This window comes from Platichthys flesus, chromosome 17 (assembly GCF_949316205.1).
Source record: "Platichthys flesus chromosome 17, fPlaFle2.1, whole genome shotgun sequence".
Classification (NCBI taxonomy): Eukaryota; Metazoa; Chordata; class Actinopteri; order Pleuronectiformes; family Pleuronectidae; genus Platichthys; species Platichthys flesus.
This window is the reverse complement of record NC_084961.1, coordinates 7411758-7439668: the sequence shown is the minus strand read 5'-3', so window position 1 is coordinate 7439668 and position 27911 is coordinate 7411758. Positions and strand designations below refer to the sequence as shown.

The following is a 27911-nucleotide window of genomic DNA, read 5'->3' as shown; positions in this document are numbered from 1 at the left end:
AAGAAGAAAGATTCTGATCCCCAGCGTAGAAACGCTTCATTTAGAAGAAACAATGTGCAACTAGACGCTTAATTAATCTTGTAAAAGAGGTGTTAATATTTGTAAATTAGTCCGTTTTATAAAAGTTTACGGTAATTCAATTAATATGTATATTTAACTACATTTAATATGTCTGGTTTATAGTTTTCTGGCATAAATACACCGCAAGTGAAACTCAGGATTCTGAACAAGATGCAGCATCATGACTTTCTTCATTTAAAAGAAGTAACACATGTGGCACCTGTCAAAATAAAAACATGTTGCCTCAGTTAATTTGCTTCTAATTGGGATTCAACTGTAGCTTCATGTTAACCGAGGGACCAGGAAATCAATTCCCGTTTCCCGAGCCGGTATATTCAAATCCATATCTTTCGTCTGTTACAGCGATAACCTATTAAGTTTGCAAAATACACTGGTGAGGATGGGTCGCCCTATTGATTACAGATTATCTCATAGAATCAGTCAAAGGACAAGGTCACGGCATGGGATCAAAGTTTTAGCCTATGCTTTTGCATGGGAAAGGCATGATCTACAATTATAACGATAACACATATTGAATACTGCTTAGTTCTGAAGTACAATAGGTTAGACCTTTATAATGAGGCTGTATAATGTTGACAATTCCAATCATGTCACCATTAGAATGTTTTTTTCAAATTGGATCATGGCTGTTCAAGATGAGGGGAGGGGGGGCAGCACAGTGATATCTAACACAATATCTGCAATCTCTCAGAAGAGTGTCTTTTGCTTTTGATATCTCGGAGCAGTGATTCATCGTTCGCCTGGTTATTCTCATGTTTTCAGGTCATTTCAAAAAACACTTTGGAAGAGCGACAGACAGCTGCACTTGAAAAAGTAACTCATAAGAACCTCTGATTACGGGGAAGTGAGACCATTGCTTTGCACTGAGCTCAAGCCTTTGCTCCATCAGTCAATGGATTGAATTCTCATCAATGGGACAATAAAGGGTAGGAACAATATATTTGTACGTAATTGCTTCACAGACTTGTATTTGAAAATATCCCACATGAAAATTAAGGACATTCATAAACAGACTTATTACTCAACAACCAGGGGAAGCTGTGATCTAGATCAAAGTCCTCAAATCAGGTTGGAAATGTATTTCCTCACCAGTAAGCTGCCAAATCAGGGAAACTGGGCCAAATATAGTTAAAAGTCAAATTTGTGTTTTTTTTTGCAAGTGCAAATCCATCCCTGTATCAAGGCTCTGTTAAAATGTATTTATTTTATTCTACTTTCCTTTAATTTCAAACATTTGAAAGCAATTTTAGGAAATATAGAAGTGGTACTTTTGGGCTATGATTGGCTCCTCTCTGTGACCCTCAAAGGATAAGAGCGATAGATAATTGATGGTTGGAAAACCATACCTTCCTAATTATTAGGTATAAAAAAACGATGTCATATTTTAACTGCCTATAGAACCAGACAGAACCAGGTTCCAATGGATTTCAATCTTAATGCTTAACTAGGCTAAAGCCGAATAGGCAAATATTACATTGGTTATAACCTTCTAATCTACTTCTTTGTAAGAAAGTGAATAATCTCCCCAGAACAATAAATAACTTTATTCCTTTACATGGAATCTACTGAATATTTCGAATGCCAACAAAAGCATTATTTAATAACGGAAAACATTTACGTTAAGAGCAAGACATTATATTACAGGGCAATTGCTCTGTTGTGTAACTGTTTATTAAGTTGGTTCCAATGTTACGTTAACAAGGAAATATGACCAAGTGGTTTGTTTACAAAGCACATGCCTCCGTCTATGATGAGTTTGCCCCCATTTGCATATATGTGCAATTACAATCAGTGAACGAGGGTAGCTGTCGGACGCCCTTCAGATGATTTGATGGTTTTGTAACCACAGACCAACAATCACGCAACATACCCAGATTGTGTCGAGGCAAACTATTTGCATTAATTCAAACAAGTATGTTCTCTGCTACACACACTGTAATGATCCCAGTGCTAACAACCCTTTTGATAAAGCGACAGCAGAGGACTGAGTCAACAATGGAAGCCAGTGATGGTTCCCCAATAATAAGAAAAATGATAAAGGGCGTAGTTCATAGATTTATGAGCTGGTATGAACCCCTGGAGGCCGGCAGTGTGTCTGCACTCAGTTTGACAGATTCTTAAGTCAAGCCCCGACAAGGAAAAAGGACATAGGCATACATTTACACAAAAAACATATTGGTATATTCCATATTCCATGTGCTCCTTTAGCCTGGCTGTAATTATCCAAGGTAATTAGCTTTTTCGAGATGTGTGCAGTTGATCACAAGTAGATTTGAGACATTATGAGAGTCGTATCCAAGGTACCATGCTGTCGACAATATCCAATATGTCAACCTCCCTCAGGGGTCGGCTGTCTCTGTGCTCCAGTTGAATAATGTCCCGGTACCAGGGGTTGACTGGTGATTCTTTTGTACTGACTGACTTATTTTGTTGCCATAGCACTGGCTGAGTGATATTGCCGTCAGTTGTTCATTAAGAGCCAATCACAGCCCTGCAGACACAGAAACTCATGAATAGGTAATGAAGAGAGATGATGGAGGGCCGTGATTGGTAGGTCCTGCCGCGGGGAAGGCAAACGATTGTTCATACCTGACAAATGCGTTGACAACATGCAAACACACACACACACACGCACAGACACACAAAGCACCTGAATGCAAATGCAGCTGCACCTATGCATGGATCGATACGGACAAATAAATACAGCTGCACACATACACTTTCGCGAAATATAATGAAAAATACAAAGAGGCACATATTGATAAATTAATCTACTTGAAATAGACACGCGCACACACACACACACACACACACACACCAACACACACACACCCACTCCGACGAGAATTCAGACACACAATCCTGTATCTGCAGGAACACACTCATGTAGGAGGACACGTATACATACCGTAAGCACACAAACACGGGCGCACACAGTGGCATAATCCACAAACACACACATCCACAGCCAGGTGTAGGGGGTGTAGTTTAAGGCACTGTACCGTGCGAGATAGTGTGATCACAGAACATCTACTCAAGTTAATCCTCATCCTTCGCTAAACCCCATTCACGCTTTGGATCAAATGTTCCTGTTGCATTTGGACGGATTCAGTTGAGAAACTAAACAAACAGACACGATGAACGAGTACACAATGGTAAATAACGGATTGGATGGAGGCGAGTGTACCTATGATCTAGAAGGAGAAGTATGACTATATCTCATCTTTGGACGATAAAAGGAAGGTTTTCCAGGGTGTACACAGTGTGCATCTGCCTGTAATGCTTAATGCAGCACAGTATGCATGAGCAAGATGGCAGGCTGTGATTGGATGATCACTGCCCAGGGGAGGGGTCTAGTTAATTATAAATTATTTAAATGCACAAACATTTTCATCATTCAATTTTTAAAAATGCTATTATTTCTGTACTTCGGCCTTTTACTTGCTGGAGGAGCAGTTACCAGAATGACAGCAGATGGATAAATGAGTGAATACGTGACTCATTGACTGAAAGCATCCATGACTCACTGGCTGGAGAGTGTCCACGGCTTTTCCTTGCTATAAATAATTGCATAGGGAGAAAAAATAAAATCGTAAACTCACTGTAAAACCGTGTTCCCATTCATTATTCCTATGGCTGTTGACAATTCCGAATTTATTTGGCAACATGATTCACTGGTTTCGAGCTTTGAGGGAGAGATGTTCATGTTGTTTTTTTATTTAACAGGGAAAGATGACTGGAAACACATTCACTTTTACAGCTGGAGGTTACGGGTGCATGTGCTGGGGGGGTTGGAGTATAACTGTAACATAGCCAGTTCAACATATTGCTATGGAGCAGCTGGGTTTCAGTACTTTGCTCAAGGGAACTTTGGGCATCACTCAGGATTTTGCCACAGCTTTCTCAATCTGTCCACACATTTAAAACTGTGGTCCTCACATTTGCCCATAACCCTTGAGCCAGCACGTGTCCATTATCACAACGCTATCTAAAGAAGCTACATTCATTAAAAAAGGTAAAACCATGTGATTTGTTGATTGATCATCACAGGATCCAGCTCGGTTATCACCTCCACAAGAGAATATGTTTCCATCCATTTTTTTTTTCGTTGTTTTTTTATACATATCTATTAGCTTTTCATTTCTACTTTTGAACCTTACACTACACGTCTTGGAGACCCTACAGTTTTTTGTTGACTTACCTTCTACAATACTGACCTACAAGCTGAAAGTTTAGTCCCAGAATGCAATGCATCACTTAGCTTGGATACAGTCCCCGGGGACACGTTGTGAGTGCCAGGATGATTAAATAAGCATCCAGTACTTCCAATGGTAAAGAAATACATCCACTCAGATTTAATCATAGCCTACCAATTAGGACCCTATAGCGTGCTTCAGAACACACTCAGAAATCACACACTGGCTTTACAGAAATATGTAAAAGAGAGTAATTACATGTATTTCTGATCCTGAGGTGGAAAAGCTTGGAGATGTTGACATAGCTGAATAATTACTGAGCTTTAATTAAACATGCTAATGGACACTTAATGGTTGTGCTGTATTTAGCTGTAAAGATGACGGACAGGAGCAGAGAGATATAGAAACAACAGTCCAAACGTTGGAGAAATGAATGACAAACACTAATTAAACAATTTAAAATTAAAGCCTGTCTATAAATTAGTCAGACTAACTCATCTTTAATATTCATAGTATTTAATCTAAGATGTAAATGTTGGCATTTATGGATATTTGATGATTTCAGTAAATATTAATATAACTGCCTGAGATGGAGGAATTGAATGTAAATTATGTATATACAGAAATAATGTCCCCCTTTTCAAAGTACACTATGTCCTAGGGAGAGAAACTGGAATCGAAATGGTTAATGCCCTTAATTGAGCTCCATCACCATACGGCCTAGGGTGTGTTTTAAAACGCTGCCTTTGTGAATCTTTTTTGAAACATCAATTAAGAATTCAAACGGCCAATTAAGTCAGTGAATTGGGTCTAGCCATTAAGAGAAGCTGCAAGCTTCACTGGCATTTCCTGTTTCGAAAATCAAAAACACTTCCAAAGACGAGAGACTGGTAAGTAATCATACGCCTTTGTGATCATTTACTAAAGGTCTGTGTGTGATTAGTACAACTCACCTCGTGCACACAGACACCTGATAGTGTAAAAGGTATCTATGCCTGAGTTGTAAACAGAGTGTACGTCAAACATCCTTATGATTTAGAATTTGCTTTCGACATGACGATTCTCAAATAAAAGTGTAGGGGTATCGGATCAACGCAAACGTTCACGGGAAATAAGACGAAGGTAAATATCCATGCTGAGGAGGAGGAGAAGGAGGAGGAGGCGCGTCCCGATCACTGACCCGCTGCTGTGGTGACCCCGATGTGGGCAACACACGCTGACACACACAGCAGCGTTAGCACAGGGGGTTGACTGGGATCCGAACACACACCGTTAACTGGCTGCAAGTTCTCATCTTATCTCAGTGAAGTGCGAGGTTTCATGTATTATTCACGTGGAGGCTCGTAGTGAAATCATCTGTTGCACAACAACTGTTGTGTCGCTGTGATTTGAACACAGGCATGTTGTGTTTTTTATTTATACAGGAAAGTGTGGGTCCGAATGAGGATGTTAATGCTGCAGTTTGTTATTTTATTACTTAATGATGGTGACTACAATACACTGGTGATTTTACAGCATCTTGGACATTTAACAACGATATTTCAAACTATTCTTAGATGAAATCAAATTGAAGTTGCCTGGTTGGTTTATAAATACAAAGAGAAACACACACATACAACCACACACAACACATAGCATGGATTAACTGACCTCAGCTTTTGACACTGATTGTGTCTCCTTTCACCGTTTTGTTTATTTATTTATTCAGTATTTTCCAATTTCCTGTTTTATTCTAATCCTTTATTTCTAGTCCTCCCTCACCGAGCAGCTGAATCTAAGCAGCGTCACAAAGTGTTTAATTAAGTTACCACACTGAAAGAGTGGTTACCGTCCTGTGACCTCACTGCTGCATGCTTTTGAATGTAGAGGCATTATTTAGTAAACATACATTTATCATAGCATGGTAATAATTGTGTATTAATGCTCTGTCCCATTACAATTTGTGTCTTTTATCAGGCCTGTGAGGTAAAATGTATCAGGTTCCGGTGGGAAACATTGAGAAGATCCGAAAGGCGCGCAAGGCGGTGAAAAACATTCTTTCTGAGATCGGCCTGGAGGATTGTCAAAACCTGCTGCAGGTATGTAGAGTGGTGTTCAGGGACCAGTTGTTTACAGATGAATAATGGTTAAAATAATGAGTGCGGGTCAGAAATCACAGCAAATCTTAACCATCAGTATAAAAGAAAGATGGTCACTTATCAATTAATGGTGATTTAAGTCGATAAAATCCACCATGGGGGGAGAGCGTGGCCTGGGGGGAGAGCGTGGCCTAGGGGATAGAGCGGGTGCTCTGCAACAAGAAGGTTGCCGGTTCGAATCCCACTCTATCCCATCTGCATGCCTAAGTGTCCTTGGCAAGATACTGAACCCCTAGATGGCCCCTCATAAAAATGATGAGTGTTCTAAAAATGTAAGTCGCTTTGGATAAAAGCGTCTGCTAAATGACATGTAATGTAATGTAATGTAATGTACCCAACTTTTGTATTTAATTATTTTAATAAGTAGTTTTCTTGAACATCTCTCTCTGACATCCATCCGTCTTGTTATGCCTTTTCTCTGGATCTCCTCACCATTGTTCCACCTCCTCTCAGCTTCTTTCTCTGTTGCGAGATCAATCTTTCTTTCATTTTTTTTGCTGCCACCCCTCATGCACCCCCTTCTCTTGGATAATAATCATTATGAGAGTATTATTAATTCAGAACTTCATAATTGGGCAGCAGAAGAAGGAGGAGGCTTTTGTAAGCTGAGTGGCTGACCTTAAACATACACACACACACACACACACACACACACACACACACATACAGACACACACACACACACGGACGCAGTGTGTGTCCAGCTCACTGGCAGCACCTACAGCCAACTGTCTCCCTCTGAGGTCTCAGACCGGAGTCTTACAAACTAAACTAACCCTGCCAACAAGGATTTAGATTGTAACGTTTGTTTCATCTAGTGTTTGCCACAAAACTTAACTAACCCAATGAGCTTTGTAATTATAAAAAAAAAGTTCCTGTCGCCAAGTTGAATTAAATAGACCAGAACAACATTTGGCTCTCAGGGTGGTATCACACTCTAAGTAATAAATTAATTGGAATATCATTAAGTGGAACTATTAATAGGGAAGTGAAGTTGATGAATATACAAAGAATGTTGATTACAAAATAAACCTTACGGTGTAGAAAGTAATGCAGGCGATTAAAAAGAGAACAGCAAAGATCATTTGGAATAAACAGAATAAAATTCAAATAATATTTTTAAGATACACTATTGATTTAGGTTTCTTCATGCAAGTGCAGCAATCTGTCTGTTTATTTTCGTTTTCATCAGTATGTTGAGTTTCCACGAGATATGAAATCAATAGCAGATCCATCAGTCATCTCACAATGTCAGCCGTGGCATTGGCAACGTTTCATTCAGGATATTGATCCATCCTCATTTCATACTGACGCCGTTGACATGCATTCACTGAAGTTTAGTGAAGTAATAGGTGATAAACGACTGCTAAATCCAGATAATGCATTAACTCTTGTCAAACTGCTTTAATGAGGCTAAAATGATGAGAAGAAAAGTGAAAATATGTCTATTGACATTTTAGCAAAGGTTTCTCGAACAAGTGGTGAAGAAATACATTTGCAGTGACTCTTTCAGCCCCCGACACGTGTCTCTCTAGTGTTTGAAACCCAACAAAGTAATGGAGATTGACGGCTGACAGGAAGTAGTCAATCATCCCAAGTTGGTTAAGAGCTCCTCCACTGATTAATCAACTAACCCATCAAACTGACGCCCCTCATTAACACATTGATCCATGCTTCATTAAGATCAATTAAAACCAATTCAAACTATTTAAAGGTAATCTCAAGGGGAGTGGTCAGGCTGTCAGTCAATCAATCAAGAGTCAGATGAGGAGAGAGGCGAGGAGAGAGTGAGGTGAGGGGTGAGGGGCAAGGTGAGGAGAGGTGGAGGAGAGGGGGAGGAGAGAGGTGTGGAGAGGTTGAAGAGAGGGTGAGGAGAGGGTGAGGAGCGTGGTGAGCAGAGGGTGAGGAGAGAGATAAGGAGAGAGATGGGGAGAGGGTGAAGAAAGGGTGAGGAGAGGGTGAGAAGCATGGTGAGCAGAGGGTGGGGGGAGGTGAGGAGAGGTTGAGGAGAGAGGCGAAGAGAGGTTGAAAAGGAAACAGGAGACAATCAGAGTGAAGGTTGAAGATTAAAGAAACAGTTAAATAAGGGTTAAGGGGAAGAATGAGAGAGAGGACAGATTTATGAGGTTTTTTAACAACTTGAATTTCAATAATTAAAAACCTCTAAACTGTTCCACCTGCTCCATGTCTACATAAAGAATACTTCATTGACTTGCACACATTGGCTTTGATATAATGACTTGTCTGCATTCTAAATATTAAATATTATTATCATGTGCAATGCTTTTCTTCCTTTGTAGACATTGGGAACATAAAATAAACCTAACAAATCACATTATTAATAATACGGGGTCATAACAAACCTAATGAGCTTGGAGACGTTATGCAGTTAATAAAAGTGAATATAGAATCACCAGTGAATTAATAGCAGCCTCACTCACTCACTTGACTCAATTGGCCAATTTCAACAAGACAGTAAAAATAACGTGGTCATTAAAAAAAAACAAAATCCCACAAATTTTAATATTTAATGTGAGTTATATCAACAAAGAAAAAACAACAGGAGTCAATTTGCTTAGCAGTAAACACAATAATGGACTCTTCCATTAAGTCCCAAAGCAACTATCGTAAAATACATTGAGTGGCCACACAAACACACAGAGATACAGTTATGTGTTTAGCTCCATCAAGGAGGTTATGTTTTCACCTCTGTCTGTTTGTTTGGGTCACGGACGAACACATTAATGTTAAATGCGACATTCTTTTTTCGTTTTCCCAGGATATAATTAATAGATCCTAATGAAAAAATATCACGCACACTTAGAAGTTTGAAATGTAAAACTCTAAGCAGCTGGATTGAATTTAAAAGGACTTGTGGGTCTTGGAGGAGACTTGCCATTCTTGTCGATTTTATATCTAAAGTTAAAGGGATTCTAATTATCATGTAATACCAGCTAGTGCACAATATTTGTCTTGTCACTGTTCAAGCTTGGAGGAGGCGATTATTCTCATTTTTATCTCGGATGTGAAACCACGACTCATCCGTCTGAAGACAGATACAAAAATCCAAATCAAAGATGTTCAGAGAGGTTTCTCTGTGATTGAGTGACAGCTGGAAACAAAAAATGAACACATGATCCTAATAACGTCGGAACCGGTGTCGCAGCGTGATGGAAGGAACACTCTGCAGCGGTTGGAAGAGCGGAGAGAAAATAGATTTTAGAGTTAAAAGAGAAGATGTTGGAAGATTGCTGAAGGAACGGAGGGAGGGAGGAACAAAGAAAGGGCTTTTGTGAAACACTTTGCGTCGGTGTGTTGTGCGCGTGCGTGCGTCATCCCCGACAAACGCAATCTGTTCTGTGTCAGTTCAGAACATGACACTGCGGTTGTGGGTTTTCCTGTCTTCGACAAACTGCACAAGCGGGGCCCAGGTCTGATGACAGCAGGCGGTGCAGACTCCGACTCCCGAGATTTGGCATTTCGGAACGGGCGCGCACCTCATTCTGCTCTCGTCCACTTGGTATTTTGTGCGACTTGCTGTGAACCTGAATGCTCTGAAGTGAGAGGCGAGACGCGGCAGGCATCGTGTCAGTGATAATCAAGTGGCACGGTGCAATTTCGGTATCAACCATGTCCAGGACTTACACTTGTGCCGCCCGCCCACTCAGTCAATGACGCATGGAGGAAGGAACAGTGCACTTCAGTTTTCACCGGTTTAAACTTTCTAATAAAAGACACACACAACATGTTCCCCGTCATTAGATTTAAGTAGCGTACAGGAGCTGATTGATCGACCATGATTCATTTTGTGTGACTGTCAATCTGTCTTCTTTCCAGCTGTGCTGCAGGTTGTGCCCGATACCTTCCGGCCATGAAAAAAACAAACGGGGCTCCATGTGTGTCCTGTGATGTCCAATGGTCTTTATGCACCATGCACGGGCGATTCACAAAAACAAAAAATGTTATTTAAACAAAAACAAAAAAACTGAGAATAACTCAAAAACATGGAGGGGCATAAGTGTCCCTATCTGTTCCAGCCTGTCTGTGCAGTTGCGACAAACGTTCCCCTCTGATTATCACCATTGAGAGACGTGGACGTTGCCAAATGAATTTCCAAATGTTTTCCACCAGTTAGGTTTTGTGTCAGAGAAATCTCACTGTACGCCTCCGTGAGCAGTTACCCGAGAGAAAACAGAGAGAGAGGAAGAAAGAAAGGCGATGGCAGCGGGAGGGCGATGGAGCCAGAGAGGAGAGAGCGCAGAGACAGGAAGACCGGAGTCAACAGGCGTAATTAAAGGGAGTTAGAGGCAAAATTGTGGGGAAATAACTGTCAGTTGAAAAGGGAAGAAAAAAAAGCAACAGGGAAAAACGGATAAACAAAAAGGGGGAAAAAAAGGAAAAAGCTAAAGCAACAAAACAGAAAAAGTACCCAACATTAACAAAGAGATCTGTAGACACTGTATATACCGAGTCCTGTTTGTCACAAATATACAGTATATAATGTCAGCTTAGGTTTATACATTCCTTATATTGTGGGGACACAAAATCAGTTTAGTCACATTATGGGGTTAGGCAGTAGTTGTGGTTAAGGTAAGACTCCAGGGAATCCACTGTGTGTGTGTGCGTTGTTTGTGGATGTCCCCGTATCGTACCCGTCTTACCTTGGTAATGTCCGCTAAAACCACGGTAGCGGTGGTTGGCGTCGGTCACAAAATGCAGCCGCAGCCAGTTCTTGCTGCTCACGACGGGGGATGGGACATTAGTGCCCGACAACCTGAATGAGCGACATAGATGAATCAAAATAAGAATTCAAGAAATAATACAAAACAACAGAATGCACACAAACTTTTCAGACCTGATCAAATAGGTTGTTTTTTAAAGACCCTGAGCTCCCCTGCAACAAATGGGCTATAATTTCCTTCACTTCCGTTCTCTTGCTTGTATCTCAGTTAGAACATTGACTCTGTGTTTGTAGCTGCCGGGTAGAATGAAGTGAGAACAAAGTGCACGAGCACACGCTGAATTATACAGTGTCAGAACTTCACCGCCCAAATCTCAACTATTTGGTTCCTGCATCTCTGGACTTGAGATCTGCTGCTCCTAATGAAGGAAATCTTATATCCTATTCATCTCGCCAGCTGGTTGTGGGATTCGAACCCAGCAACTCTGACCAACGGCCGTCACGGCTGTTGCCTAAGCTGGAGTTGGTGGCTGGTGTTGTATTGAACCACATCAAATTAATTATTATTCATTCTAAGCTTCCCACACTTCTTTTTTAACTACATTACACCTTATAGACTGCTATATGCAAATAAGACAGGGTTTCAATTACACAGGAACAAAGGGCTACTGGACTCTCACACCGGAATATACCACTTTTAACAATAGCCTTCTTTGAATGAAGTAAGCTGGTGCACTGAGGCTTTGATGGCACACAGCACCAGTACATTGGACCCAATTTGCAAACCCTTTCATCAAACAGGGATGGTAAGATCCCTTAATTGGCCGGGAAGACTAACACGGCTCTTGCGATTGGTAACATGAAGCATGGCAGGTCATTGCTTCACTGCAGTCGTCCCCCTCTAACTTCAAATATCTGCAGCTAAAATGCAGTCCCTGACACCAATAACCTCCATTTTACATCACCCACAGTCCTCTGCTGTAGGGTGCTTTCATTTTGTCGTGTCAACCAACAGGTAATATCACCTCGGCTGATACATTTCAGACAGAAGTGCACACGGTCGTAAAACGGTGTAAAGTATGAAGTGGGCTGCCCTCTCATGTTCGTTGGTCTCCTTCCATAAACCCCTGCTGTTAACCTTCACAGTCCATTAATATCAACTTACACACACACAGACACACACATGCATGCTCACACACACACACGCGCACACACAAGAATAGAAGCATTACTGTGTATACACCTATACCTCTAATAACAGCTGTATAAAGTAGAGCACAAGAATGCTGAGCAGGAGTTTTAAAGGGTGTGTGTTTATGTGTGTGTGTGTGAGAGAGAGAGAGAGAGAGAGAGAGATGGAGAGAAAGAGAGAGAGAGAGAGAGAGAGAGAGAGAGAGAGAGAGAGAGAGAGAGAGAGAGAGAGAGAGGGTCACCTTGTGCCCCAGATCAGGAGGATATTCTGATGTGAACTATTAGCCACACACACACACACACACACATACATACATACTTACACATACACCTGTACACACAGTGGTTTCACAGGACCAGATACACATACAACTGCATGCTTTACATGCATCACCAACACAACTAAACAAAATAACTACTCTGACTTGGAGGGAGCATTATGAATAAAAAATATACTTATTGGGATTGTGTCATTAAATGGCTCTATATAACATTTATTTGGGGAAAACCCATTCCTTCAAAAGAGGTAGAGCAGAAATGTATTTATGTCCCTTTATTGTTTGAATCTACTTGTTGTGTCACATCTCATAGTAGATCAGTGGTGGGGAACCCTTCGGCCTCTGGGGTGTTTGGGTGTGCCAGACATGTTGACATGGCCCCTGAGAGTATCCGTGAATACAAAAGAGAACAAGCTACACTAACATATCCTTCAGGGTTGGTTGTGTGTCTGTTTTGATCACAGAACCGGATAAGATCCAAGGACAAATTAGTTTGGAAACAGTTTTTGTGCGAAAGAGGCAGAAATCACAAGATGGGGCTAAGATCTAAGAGGATAAAACCTGATTCAGAAAGAGAGTTTGTATTCGAGTGCCTTGTTGCCTCTGCAGAGCTGACTGCACCGGACAGAATAAAATTGTCCCAAAACATTAGTTTGTCTTGAGGAGCTGTTGCAGAGGGGATTACTGATGTGGCACAAGATATTGAGATAAATAAAATAAAAAGCACTGAAGGAGACAACAAGGAGTTTCTCTCAGTCATGCAATGATACAAAAGTAAATACCACTTATCCAGACAGTCTTTTTTATTGAGTGGGATAACTGCTAACTGCTTTTATCTTAGAGTGAAGTTTGAGCCACTTGTTTTGGCTAAAACCAGCACTGAGTAGCATCAACATCACTACCATCTGACATCAGATGCATCAAAGAAAAACGTGTTCCAGTCATGGCATTGTAATACAGTATGGCCTGTGAAGGATGTTATATTGAACGGGAAAATACCCTTTTTAGAAAAAAGAATAAACAATTCCCATCCGTGTAGTAGATCATATACAGAAAGAATATCAAATTCTGATATAAATTGGATCCACTATGAAATCAATGTTGATTTAATCTATTAGCTCGAGTGAACAAGATGAAAGACGGTAAAATATTAGAACTACTGACAAAAATGAAGATCCCAGTTGAGTCTCATGTGAAATTTAAAAACGTCAATATACTTGCTATGGGTAATCTGTTCGAGACAGAAGATCAATATGAAAAATAACGTCTCAAATGAAAACACAAAAAATATCTGCAGTGCCTTGGATAACAGATTGTACATGTCCTCAAGTATGAACTCTTGTTTTAAGTCTAATGAGATGGAGTAAAGCTGATAGGCTTCTTTCAAATTGCTCTGAGTAATGTTCGGTCACAAGAATTTGTTCTGGTGAACGATTAAGACGCCTGTCTGCCTCTGCTGTGCCCAGACTGGAGACGATTACAGCGCCTGCCTAATAATGAGGCACAGGAGCAGGATGTGGACCAAACCTCAAGAGACATAAGTGCCCAAAAATAGATTAACCTTTTCTGGAGGAAAAAAAAGCCGAAAACACTGACCTCAGTTTAGACCCAGGAACCGAGTAGGTTAATGTCAGGCACATGGACAACAACAAACATCATGTTCCGTCCAGTACTAGAAGATGTGCATCGTGTCCCACAGGTATCACCCCAAGTACTTTGTGTCTATATCTAACAGGGCTATAATCTGGGTATTTATCATTTATCTGTTACACGCTGAAACACAGCACCTGCATTTGATTGTTTGGTATTTATCTTGGGTTTTAGTTTTTTTTCTCTTATCGTCCCTTCTTTACTCTCGCTGCTTCTTTCCCTGCCCCCCCACTTTCCTTTCTTCAGATCTTTACTGCGTGGCTCTTCATATGTGCACATTCACACTTATTATTCATGTTTACAGCTCCTGATTGACTTCCTGCTACGGTATCATTACCCAGGGTACATCATTAAAGGTAGAATGTGTGCATATTCAATCTGTTCCCATATTAAAACAGGAATTAAATCATAAATCTATAAAGACAGCCGCTCTATGCATGTGAGAAGTTAAAATAATAAACTACGTACTCAGGAAGCACTTACAAAATCCCGACGAGCAAGACAAAGGTATAATTAGAAAAATGTCTCTTCAAGCAGTGGCTGCAAGATTAGAGAAACAAGTTAGACTAAAAAGGTCACCAATCTATATCCCCTCAGCAGCACCTCCTCCACACTACATTTTGAGATGTAGCTCAGCTACTGCATAGGTCACAAGCATGTATGTACACAGAGGATGGAAATACTCTAATAAATACCCCATGTGTACTTAGCAACTGCTTACATGGTTAATTAAAGCTGAATACGAAGCTTCCAGCAGAAAACCTTAATACTTCCAAAAAAACTTCCGCCTCTGAGCTGCGGAGACGCCAGTTGATTTTCCCCATGCGGACAATTTGTAATGCATTATTAAATTATTCATCTATGCTGAGGGATCCTGTCTGTGACTGGTGTTTCCCCAAATATCTGCAATAAAAGCACTTCAGGGGAGCCCTGAGGTATTATAGTTCATCTTTAGATGGACACCCATGTTTTATGTGGTACTGTGGTCTGAGAGGGAATCATACTCGGTGCTTTGAGAGTGACACAGACATATAATTCAAGACCTGACACAAAGGGACAATACAACTTACAGTAAAATGGTCAAGTTTTGTGAAGATGCTATGGACCGTCAGCCAAGGGGTAGTTTCTTTGTTTGAATTCATCAATGAAGTTTAAACAAAGGGTCTTAATGATTAACTTGCTGCATCTATATGTTATGAACTCAATTAAACTGACTGAATAACTATCACATTTGCAACATAGATTGTTATCGAGGAAACTATTTATGTAAAAAATGTTGGAGGCGATATTTTGCTCTTATTTTAATAGTGACTCCTTCAGGAAATAAAGTTAATTGGTGATATCTTGAGATTAAGAGACAGAAAAAAAACATTACTCTGGTAATGTTTCCCTCGTGCAACACTTTTGTATAAAGCTCAGTAGATCCCGATGCAGTGAGCAGAGTTTTTCAGCAATCAAACACCAACAATGGTTGTTCTTGCAAATGTGCATGGAGCTCAAATTACAACTATCATCATCCTTAACAGGTAAATAAGCTGAACAATAAAATACTGAGATGAGGAGGGAGTCTGCAGGAGAGAGCGAATATTGACTGAAGAGTGGCCAGAGGGAGCGAAAGCACATAACTGATTAAATACAATAGACCATCCTTTGTGCCCCTCTTCCTTAACAGAGATACAAGCCAGTTGTTCCACCGGGAGTAAGGAATGAAAGAGAGGGAGGAAATAAGGAAGCAAATGGGTGAAAGGAGGGAGCAAGGAGGTAAAGATTCATGGAGGGGTACCTCAAGGATTAGTTCAAGAGCCTTTTTCTTTTTAAATTGAAATGTAGTCCCTTGGGTCTAATTATCCAAATGCATGGCTTCTAAAATACTTGTTTTGTATCCATTACTGCTAGTGACAATATCAACATCAAAATCACCTCTTCATCTGTCACGTTTTAATTCAGTTATCCTTCTCTCAGCATTTTGAATCTGACATGTTAACATAAAAGAAGGAAATCAGGTCAAAATCTCAGTTCAGGCCACTGTTATCTTTCACCTCGGCGGTGTCCCTCTCACAGGCCTTCACTGTGTGAGACCCTTACAGACTAGACACGTGACAGTACCTCTGGTCTTTGATAAGCCTAAAAAGGCAAATGTCACTCTGCTGCTCATCAACCTCCACTGGCTACGCATGTCTGACCGAATAAAACTCAACCTACACATGATTCCTGTGCCTGAGCAATCACAGTCCATATTGTTCTTTGTTAAGGTTCCTCGATAGTGGGACAACCAATCAGAGCAGGAGCCTACCTCTCTTTCGTGGAGAGTCTCTCAGAGACTTATCTCTAATGTGAGCACCTCCACTCCTCCCAGTTCTACCACCTCAACAGGCCTAACTCCCACTTACTGTGCAATTTTGCTAGAGTTCTTTGCCTGATCTCCAACACGTTCTCCCGTAGAATAAGTGTATCACTTATTCAAGGTCTTCTTCTGTTCTGAAGCCTTAGTGTGGTCCCTCAAGCATCTGCCTAAAAGGTAAATGTAATATAATTGATGTTTTGCTGGATGATAAAACTTCATATCTGACTTGTGGGAGTGTGCACGTGAAGAGAGTTTCTGCTTAAAATGAATAACTGGCTCTACACACAAATGCAAAATCCATGTGTGGGTGGTCATGTGGGTTAGAGAGCTACAGTAACTTGTGTGTGTGCATGTTTAGCTGCGTGTGTCTAATGGTGTGTGCATGTGTGTTGCTGGCTTTTCATTAGACAGTAGGGGAATGCTACTTAATCAGGCGATCTGTCTTAATAGCCTCCGCTAATTAAGACAGGTGGGAACTGCCACACATAAACCCACAAACACATTGGAACATGAGGAGAGAGGGAGGGAAAGAGGGAGGGAGAGGGAGAGGGAGAAAGAGAGGGAGAGAGAGAGAGAGAGAGAGAGAGAGAGAGAGAGAGAGAGAGAGAGAGAGAGCTCTGTCACACACTTGCATTCACACAGACTGATATGAGCACACACCCACACACACTGCAGGAGCGTTGTGCAGAATGTAGTCTAGGTGGAGCCATCATCAATCAGTATACAGAGACAGAGAACTTCTCCGTCTGTGCGTGTATGTGTGTGTGTGTCTGTGTGCGTGGACGGGATTGTTTAGGTACACCGTGTATATGCGTATGTGTGCATTGTTTATGTGACTGCGTGCTCATGTTCGTGCTCGTGCTCGCCTGCTGTGTCTTTCTCCATCAATCTCAAGTGGGCAGAGAGTAATCAGTGTTCACAACAGGACCCTGCATTGTGCTCCCTCCCCTCCCTTTATCTCATCTAAATGTCTACCCTCCTCCTCGCTTGCCTCCTTGTGGAGCAGCAAGGTGTTTTTAAAAACCGTCTTGTTCACACGGATGAAGTAAAGCATGAGTGGGCGGCTGTGGACCGTAATGGGGAAAGAAAAAAACAGATCCCTCTGACATAGATCATTTATAAATTAAGCAAGCAGGCATTAACCTTTGAAACTTAAATGTCAAAAATACTTGTTTTGAGGCAGATTTTTACAGTTTGGGTCGGGCTCCTTGGCTCCAAATAAGAATATGAATTCATGCTGCAGGATGTTGTGATCGACAGTTTTCTAAATTGTGGCAACAATTTGTGGAAAGTTCTTTGGTTGTCAATAAGTTTGGTGCATAAGAATCTCACTGGCCTGCAAACAGCCCTGACCTCAACTCCACTGAACAAACTGGCAATGAGCTGCCAGCCAGGCCTTATCGCCCAGTATCGTCGCCTGACCTCACTAATGCTCTTGTGGCTAATTGGGATCAAATACCTGCAGCCAAAACCGTATGGAAATGTTTCCCAGAACAGTGGAGGTCTGCTGGAGTTGGATATTAGTGCTGAGGTCTTTCGAAAGAGAAGATAAATGTTTGTATTCCCACATGAACTGTATCAAATGATAAACCAAAATAATCATCTCAGTAATATTTAAAATGGTGTGGATGGCACAAATCATCATTTGAGGAGTTCTAAAAATACCCAAGCCTAGACTGAGCATTTAGCGATAACGCTAACTGAGGCTCTGACAGAACTACTGTGAAGACTTGATAACACGTTGAATGCTAAATCAATAAACTCAAAATTAAAAGAAAATGTAGTTTTCCCAACAGAAACAGCAGGGTTTTGTTTATTATAGAGGAAAGTCAGCTCTGTAAAAACACGTTTTGTTCCATCTGTTGGGTAATTTATGTTTGGAATGGCAGAGCAGGCAGGTTGCAAATCCAGCAATCATCTTCTCCTGGGAAGCTGTGTTTGAAAACACAATTATACTCACTGAGAAACTGTTTTACATGTATGACTAAATTACTGGTTTTGGGTTAATAAGAATATCATACTTTAAAGTGTTAGAATACTTTTGTCTGGCTGCCGGTCTCTCAGAGTCCGTGTCGTGGCCCCGACCCAAAATGTTACAAATGAAACATATCCTCACCTTGTGTTTTAAATTTGATTTGTTCATATAAAATAATTAGACAGTAGTGTTTTTGTTCTGTGTTTGTTCGATGTGTTAAATCCCATTTGGCCCGTTAAGAATGTTCCTATTTCTTTGACAGACAAGGGTGAAACTGGGTGATTAAGCCAGTCAACAATCCATAGTTAGTCCCTGTCACTTCCCCCTCTCCCCCGCCCCCCCCCCCCCCCCCCATCTCTCCTCCCTTCCCTTCCTGTCCTTCCTCCTGCTCTTCCTCCAGGGTTTACTCATCATCACTGTCTGTTCCCTCCTTTCTTTTAGCTCAGTCTCTTCCCAGTGGGATCCTGGGCGGCTCCCCCACCACTTCTCAAACAGTGTATGTGTGTGTGTGTGTGTGTGTGTGAGTGTGTGTGTGTGTGTGTGTGTGTGTGTGTGTGTGTGTGTGTGTGTGTGTGTGTGTGTGTGTGTGTGAGTGTGTGTAGCCTGCGGGACAGCAATAGCAGTAATCAGAGCAGAGACAGGGACTCGGAGGGAAAGTAGGAGGAGAGGAGGGGGACAGAGACAAGGAGACGGAGCTGGTGTTATTATTATTACATTACATAATATTATAATTTCATCACCCTAGCTTCCACTATCTGTGGCTGACTACTTAATGCACTATACTTTCCAAGCACACACACACATACAAAAGGAGGACACAGCCAGAAACACATGCAGCTAAAACAAAGACACATACGCACATTGACACTTGCACAGACTCAGTATAATACAGGATATGACAAAGACAACACATTTATGATGGTCAAATTAAATTCCCATGGCCTGTCCAAACTACACATAGTGCCCCAGTGGTGCTCAAACTCTGGCGTTGTCCCTTGGGTTGGCTTTGCACCACTTGGAAAAGTTTTTTCTCTGTTGTGGGTAACGGTAAATATGCAATTTCAGGTCAGCAACACAGGTTGTGTAGCGATCTCAGAGGCTCAAGGTAATTAATGTCCTCTAACGTGCAGTACCACATCGTAGCCACCGGAGCCTGAGGACAAGGCTTAAAATAAAGTAAGAACTCCACCTGATGGATATTGCACGTTTATCTTCCCCAGAACAGCGGCGATAAGAAGTAGTTGTGTTTTTATTTTAACCTGGGAAATGTGTTATGGAATTAATGATGAGATTTCAGACAAGGATCACAAGAACAATATATTTAAAAAAAAAACTGAGGATGCCTCAAAGCCCTGAAGTGAAAGTGACCTATTTCAGGTTTTTATCCTGAGTGAATGTGTCTAACGTGACTTTGTTTGCATAAACACTTTAATCTAATTATCGCACACTAATCCAATTATGAACCTCACTTTGATTCGAGGAGTAATTTGATTAAAGTGTTTACATGCATAGCAGAATAGGATTTATCTTAATGCACCAATCTTAATGCAATCTTGCCTAGCGTGTGTGTTGATTGAATTAATTGTCATGTGCCTTTTCCCCTATAGGCATCTAGTAAAGTGCGAAAACTGCCGTCATAAAAATTGCAAACGCCCGTCTCCTCGGCTGCCGCTTTTTCCGACTGCTCCCATGTGACAATTGTGCAGTTTGTCCAGATTCGAGGCATCAGTGCCAGCAATGAAAGGGACAGTCGCTCTAAAAATTAACACTCATATACTGTGCAAGCTGTGCAGCTCGGGAGAACTCAGATGGACGGGCTTGCTCGGCATATGGTGTTTACGTCTCTGACCAATCTTCCTATAACGTGAGCATTTCACAGCCCCCCGCACATTTCCGCCCTGCAGCAAACACCTTCTATGTGACCTAAGTTGCAAAAAAATTGGGATTTACTTGGTTTTGATCCAATTGCAGTGTTTCTCCCGTTTTTTGGACCGCTGCTTTTTGTCGTCTCCCTCCCTCACCTTCCTACGCCTCTCATCCCCCACTTCTTCTCTCCCGGTCTCCTCTCGTCACCCCAATTGCCCTTCCGCTCCTCTTTTTTTACCCATTTGTGTCTCGTCTCCTGTCTCCTCTGAGCCTCTCTGGTCGTCTTCTGCATGGCCTCACACCGGTTCCCTAAAACACCATGACACTTCTCTCGCCGTCCTCTCATTTCTCCTCTCCTTCGCTTCAGCTCCCGCAATTCCGAGAGTGGGGTTCCCACAAGATCACAGTCATTTATTTCAGAGGCTATCAAAGGTGTGGGTTAATCTTGTGGTAAATTTGCTTAGACATGCCTAGACAATAGCCTTGTGGAGATAAATTATTCCGTGGGACACCAGAAATTGGATTTAAAAATTGATGTCCCCGGAGAAAGTGTGTGAAGGTCAGTGTGTAACCCATGAGCCCTAATGCTACAAATAGATCCAGGGGAAAACAGTCTACATCATGAACTGGTTTTCCAGCTCTCTATGAAAGTCATTTGCCCTATGAATGCAGCTGGTAATAGAATCTCCAGAGTCCCGCCTGACTCTGTGGCTCCACACGAACATGGCTCATGCTTTGTTCATGTCAGGGAAATGTATCCCTGCTATTCTACCTGAATAACTTGATTTTAAAAAACTGGAAACAATCACTGTATGATAAATATAACAGCAGCTAAACATTGCTACAGTAGATATTAGTCATTGACGCATTCAGCTAAAAGTCTTGCGCTTTCATTCAGTTCTTCTCACCACAAATCTGGAGAATATATTTCCTTCTTTGCTAAACATTTGGAAAGCTGTTTTAAAAATGTGTAAATCCTGCATAATTCACGTCCATGTTAACTTGCTTGCTGTTTCTTGACTCTTGCGCTTTTGCTGGTACATGTCTTATTTATTACCCACACCAGTGGATCGGTGGAATATGACGTGAATGTGCATCGCGTCACCCGCTCGTGTCCATACATTAATGTCCTCATGCACACACCAAATGCAGAATGACTAGCACTCCCTGGTGCTAGTGGTGGCTTTAAACTCCACAGAGTGGCTTTAAATATGCAGAGAACGGCTCTGACTGCAGCCATTACCGACAATATAACCTTTATATGAATAGCTATAGACAAAACTGGGACATAACATTTAAGTCACAAGTGTGGAACCGCACTATTCTGCTCCCCTGCTCGTAAGTTTGTGTTTCCCTGTATCTTTAAATGCATATTTTATATAATCTAATATGTGTGTTTGTTTGCGGTGTATGTATGAAAAACATAAACAGTGTGTGAGTGTGTGTGTGTATTCAAGGTCACTGCTCCATTTCCTATTCGGGATAGTGCTGCTATCCCAGCATCCTCTCTGCCAGCAGCATTGATTAGCACTCGGCAAGCATAACATCACGCACTCGCAGACACACAAATCCTCTCTCACAAACAAACACACACACACACACACACACTTTGTCTCTTACGCACAGCTTCTTTCACATCTTGAAAACAAATGCTTTAGGTTTGAGCAGAACAAGTAGAAGAGGCCTCACACTTCCGATCTCTAATGCAAAGTCACACACAAATATGAGACCTGCACAACATTCTTTACGGACTAGGAACAAGACAAGAATGGTGATCGATGATGTTGGAGAGGTTTGTTCTGTATCTTCTGGTTCTTACCACGACTCATTCTCGTAATTAGCCCGGTCTCTCCACGTCTCTGCGGGTTGGTCGGACCGGTCACAGTAATGACCGTTGACCAAGGGGTGTATGTGATTGTGAACATTTGTGAAAAAGTGTCAACCACCTTGAACAAACCATTAGAAAATGTTAAACCATAAAGATGATCATGTTTTGTAACGTAGGAGTTCTGACTTAAGTGCTAATTTAACTTTGGGAAGTCTGATTCACACTTGTTGCGTAAATAGTTTATATACAGAAATACAAATTACCTAAATTTTAACATATAAAAAAACTAAAACAATTGATTACTTTGTTTGAGAATACCAACATGGACTTTTGACTTTTGGATTTCCCCCGTAAGCACTAGCGGGTGCCATGAATGATATAAATGTTTTGTGTGTTGCCGTACCAGATGTGATGAAGACGTGTCGGTGCTGATCACAGGCTTCACTCTGGTGGTAAAGTGGGGCGGGATGAATAAGTGAAGGATGACATCTTGGCAAGCTGTCGCTGCAACAAATACTATTGTGAGCCCCTGACTCCCAGTATTAGCTTTATGTACTGATATGACTCTAGACAGCTGTCAGAAGTAAATACATGATACTTTGCAGTTTTAGCTTTAACTGTTTTTTATGTTGACATGCTGGGTCTGAACTGGGGAATGAAGGTAAACGTATACGTGTCACAACGTGGCGTCGGCGGTGAACGCGCCAGCCGCTAAATCAACTTGCCGCCAGTGACATGACTCCAGGCGCTCGGAGACGAGGCTTCAGCTCCGGCTCAATCTGACAAGATGAATTTTCTGTTCCTCCCAAACGTAAAAACCAAGTCCTTGAACGAGAAGAAGATTGGTAAATGACAGACTTTAAATAGTCCAGTGCACCATTACCACGGATTTGGTGACGAGCTGTCAAGTGGGGATGCCATCTTCTGGAGTCGAGTTAAAAGAGAGACACAGACCTTTGCAGGGAGAAGTAAAGAGACGGAAAGAGAGAGAGAGAGAGAAGGAGGAGAGATCTTTCTAGTTAAGATGCTCTACTTGGTTTCAAGGGCAGCTGATTCTGAAACTACAAAATATTTAAAAAAACTTGTGTGTGTGTTAGCGGGTGCGTATATTATCGTGTGTAGTTTTCGGCTAGGATTACAGGCACTTAGACCACAGCGATATACTTCTCTCATAGGCCCAAGCACAACTCGGTGCATACTGATTTGAAAAGGCTCTGAGTGTGAACATGGATTGGGGCTACATCACTCTGTGTGTGTGGGGGGGGGGGAAAGAGGGGGGTAGTGGTGTGGCTCTGCACGTAACAAGTCCTTGCACACACACAAATATTAGCAAATCTGCCGTTCGCTCTCACTGCTAATTGCCAGTGGAAATTAGCGTTTTAGCTATTAGCTTCTTCCCAAATTGCTAATGGCTATTAGTATATTAGAACTTGGTGTTGTGAGGCAGTTGCTCCAAATCAGGCAGCATGACCCAATTTTCAAAAATCGAGTTCTGCAAGAAAAGGGTCATCCTCCTAATGATGACAGAAATCTCTCTCTCTGTCCTTTAACTGTCTTGACAACAGCTGGTCTGAGAAATTGTTTTAAGGGGCAGGGGTGTGTCCAGGAGCTGGGCCAGGGGCGCAATGGCCCTAATACAAATAGTGACATGTGTAAGGCCATTTTCCGTTGATTTATCAAGACAATCAATTGAAGGAATTAACATAAACTACTAATGCTGTTTGGAAATTATGTTCTGAGGCTTGGGACTTTTCGGGGACACTCTCATTAGAAAAGTCATCCTCCGATGCATCCCTCAGTTTGCAGGTAATCGTGTAAATATAAATCCGTCCTCCACTTCTACAATTTTGGAAATTGAATTTTAGTTGCAACCTAATGTTTATATCGTGGAAAAAGTAGGTGAATCAATAATCAACACCAAGATCACTAATTAAGTGTGATTGTTTTAAGAAAGAATGACGTTTGCTCATCAACTTATGAACCCTAAATGTTTGTCACGCTGTAATCCTGGCTGAACAAGTTTGACAGAGAGCAACAGTTATTTTGTTTTATTTTTATTGTCCCTTGTTACAGCCCCTTGCCAGGATTAAAAAAATATGCACATTAACTGAAATATGCCTTGGGAAAACCCAGTTTACAAAGGAAGCCATGCAGCTCAAACAGAACCAGCTGGGCCTGGTTTTTCTGTCTGTGGAGCGCTAACAGCGCTAATGGGATTCATATTGGTCTCAGTCTGTCATCGAGATGAAAAGAATGTCACATTGACCCCTGCCTCTCAATAAAGACCAAAATGTGCTTCACTTTCGTCTTGGGTCGTAATAAATTCTCTTTACAAAGGATGACAGAAACTCCAATTACAGTTACACAGAGAGCTTCGGCTGCTGACCTTGCAGGTATGTTTGGTAAAAGTTGGGACTTAAAGTAGTTAGTATGCTGGATGCTCAGCTGCTTTAATGTCATTTCAATGTGTCTCCGCTCCATAATGATCACCCGATGAGACAGATAACCACAGGGTGTTTACAGAGGAGGGGGGGGATGGAAACACTGTTGTTTACAGAGGGACTTTTTGTCAATATCAACCTTTGCATTATGAAAACAAGTTGGAACCAAGGTGACAAATATCAAGTGATGCCACTGCACATGCACAGAAAACACCACACACGAGACTGCGCACCCATGTAAAACACATGCACTATTGATTATGGATGCTTTACCGACGTGCAAATGAACGCAGAAACAAACAAAGAACCGTGTGAGTCCACAGTGGTTAAAAAAGTGTGTGTGTGTGTGTGTGTGGTGGGTGGGTGGAGGGGGTATATCCAGTGAAGTCAGTCCCTCAAACGGGAGAAAGGGCTTGAAGGATTACGATTTACTGACTGGTCTGGTAAATGGCCGCAGGATTAACTTCCCTTCATCTTATAGTTTTGTGACACGTCACTGAGTTTAAAGTGATGGTTTGTAACGATGTGTTTCACCACCAGAAAAAAAAAGGTCCAGATCAGAAAACTGCATTTGAAAGCTATTTGGTAATTGTTACGCGATGAAATGTAAAAAAAATGCCATTAACCAACTCAGATCTCAATCCCTCCGTAGTACATATACAATCCATTCTGTGTGAATGTATAAATACTGAATCAAAACACTGATTATTTCATCACTATCCACTTGTATGAAATCAGAAGTAACTGACATCATTTTGACCCGAGAACACACTGAATTATTTACGTCATGGAATTACTTTGCTTCCCTGAGACCCCGGTGCATGTTATGTACACAACGATTTCCAGCACACACTCACTTGTACAGCATCGCCTCACTCTGCACTATATTTATTATGCAAATCCACCATTCACTCTATTCCCTCAATGGCTCTATAGGGTTGGAGCTATGAGGGACGGCGTAGGTCACTGGAGTAAAAAGGGGAAATCACCGTCGTTTGACTGGAACCATCTGGAGATCATGAGTTCTTTCAAATGCAGAACGCGACTCGGCTCAAAGTAAAGCAGCTGAAAACAACAGTCGTATCGCAGCCAGGAGAGGATATGCACCTGGATTGCCACTTTGCTGAGGTGCCCTCCGGAATGCTAAATCGGTACTGAGCGGTCCGGGGCCGCCAGGTTCGAGTCAGGAAAACATTCTCCTGGAAAATTACAACACCCGCAGCTACCTGTACCATTTAGGAAGGAGTCAGTGGGAGCAGGCTGCTTCTGTCACATTCTGACCCTGTCATCAGGACGCGTGAAGAGAAAGAGATTTCCACTGCATTGCCTTTCAACTCCTGAATTTGAAATGTTTTTCTAATTGGACAATCATCTCAAACAGACCTTAATTTGACTCAGTTGCACCATCTTCACTTAATGAAAACATGATGGCTTTTTTTTTTTTCTCCTCCTGAATGTCCCTGCTCACCTCTCAGCACTTTACACGAGCCAAGACGCCAGTCAGACCAAATCACACGCTACCAATTACCATCACATTGTCCCCCACAGGCCACAATCTGAGCCATATATACTGGTCATAATTACTCCTGAGGAGGCGATTCTTCACACCAATAACTTCTTTTACGAGGCCCCAGTTCGACGGGAAAGGCCTGACACAATTTATCTGAATGGCTTCTGGTTTGCTACAAATGGAAAAAGTGTCTTGGAAAAGCATGAAATTATTGTGGCTTTGTTGGTGAATTTGTGTCCAATCCTGATTATATATGAACTAACTGAGTGTATAATGCATAATATATGGTACACACAAATGAAGGTGAATAAACCATCGGAGAAAAGATATTGCTGATTATCAATCATCGATTAACAATAACGGATCCATTTATACAAAGGTTTACATTCACTACTTTAGTCATAAATGTACTGATATTTTGTGTTAAACATTAAATAAAAAATAACTAAAATGAATCAAAAGTTTTCCCATGACTTTTTTCGTCCTGCTCTCTTTATAAGAGGTCTTAAGTGCAAACATATTTAAAAGATCATCACGCTTTCTCTCAAATAACAATTAAATTAGAAAATGAAACTTTTCTAAATTAGAATAACAACTTGGTTTACTGTGTTAACGATTTGTTGTTAAGTTGATGAGGAGCATTTTTCTACTTCTTCAGTTATCATATGCTTCTTAAAACGTGATTGCAAAGACTCACTTTCACAGACCTTAGTTCAGAAGAGTGAGCATGATGCGCAGCCATAGAAACACTAACACTTTCCATTAATCCCTCCAAATTAATTACACATGCACACACACACTAATATCCCCCGACTGTGATTAGATTCAAATGGGTTACAGCCACAACAAATGATGATCAATACCCTAATTTACGGACAATCTATAAAAGGCCAGAGCAAAAAATATGAAATATTATTATGAGGACCGTCACACACACACACACACACACACACATACAAACACACACACATACACACTAGTGTCCTAATGACCCTTCCTCTACCATAAAATTAACACATGTCTTCACTTTAAAATCTATTGATTTGTGTAATGAGGACTCACATTTAGTCCCCATAAGGTCCCTAGAGTGTGACTGGGTAAACACACTTAGGTCCCTATAATGTGAGTTGTACCTTTCACCTTGAACCCATATGCACACACACATACACACACACCTACACTACTTCAAGATTGTATTTATTTTTCTCTTTGCGAAAAAAAAGACTCTATATTTCAAAAAGCTAAATAAAAACTCTATTTTATATCTGTAGCAATGTTTTCTTTTTATTACCTGTTCTTACTTGAGTTCCACCATATTTTTACGACCCGTTTTAACTTTTTATTACTGTACTCCCAGTGTGGTTAAATTCTACCGTAAATCCAGCTGCTACGTGACTGCATTACCTCAGGAATGTCATCGCGGTCCTGGGTGGGGTTATTTTAAAAGTATCGATCAGGACCAACTTCCCATGAGCCACAGGATGTACAGTGGAACTCAGCTGTACCTTTGTAATACTGCTCACAAATTCGTTTTCTGTCACAACGACAGAACAACATTTGCTAAACCTCAGTATCCACCCTGGTATCTAGACATTTTACCTTTCACCATTAAGCTTATTGTCTTCTACAGCTGAGTATATCTAAAACTGAGCTGTGACTCATGCCTCCAGTGAAACAAAACTAAAATACTGAACCAGACGGATAAATGGATCCGTCTGGCGTCACCACATTT

The 27911-nt window shown here is 41.3% G+C and overlaps 1 protein-coding gene across 1 annotated transcript in view; it reads right to left on the bottom strand.

The window, feature by feature from the left end:
• The window catches only part of csmd3b (CUB and Sushi multiple domains 3b), a 317162-nt gene that overhangs the window by 122783 nt on the left and 166468 nt on the right, over positions 1-27911 (bottom strand). Inside the window, exon 6 of the mRNA XM_062410450.1 lies at positions 11077-11189. Coding sequence (XP_062266434.1) covers positions 11077-11189 — 113 coding nt within the window. The remainder of the gene's footprint in view (positions 1-11076; positions 11190-27911) is intronic.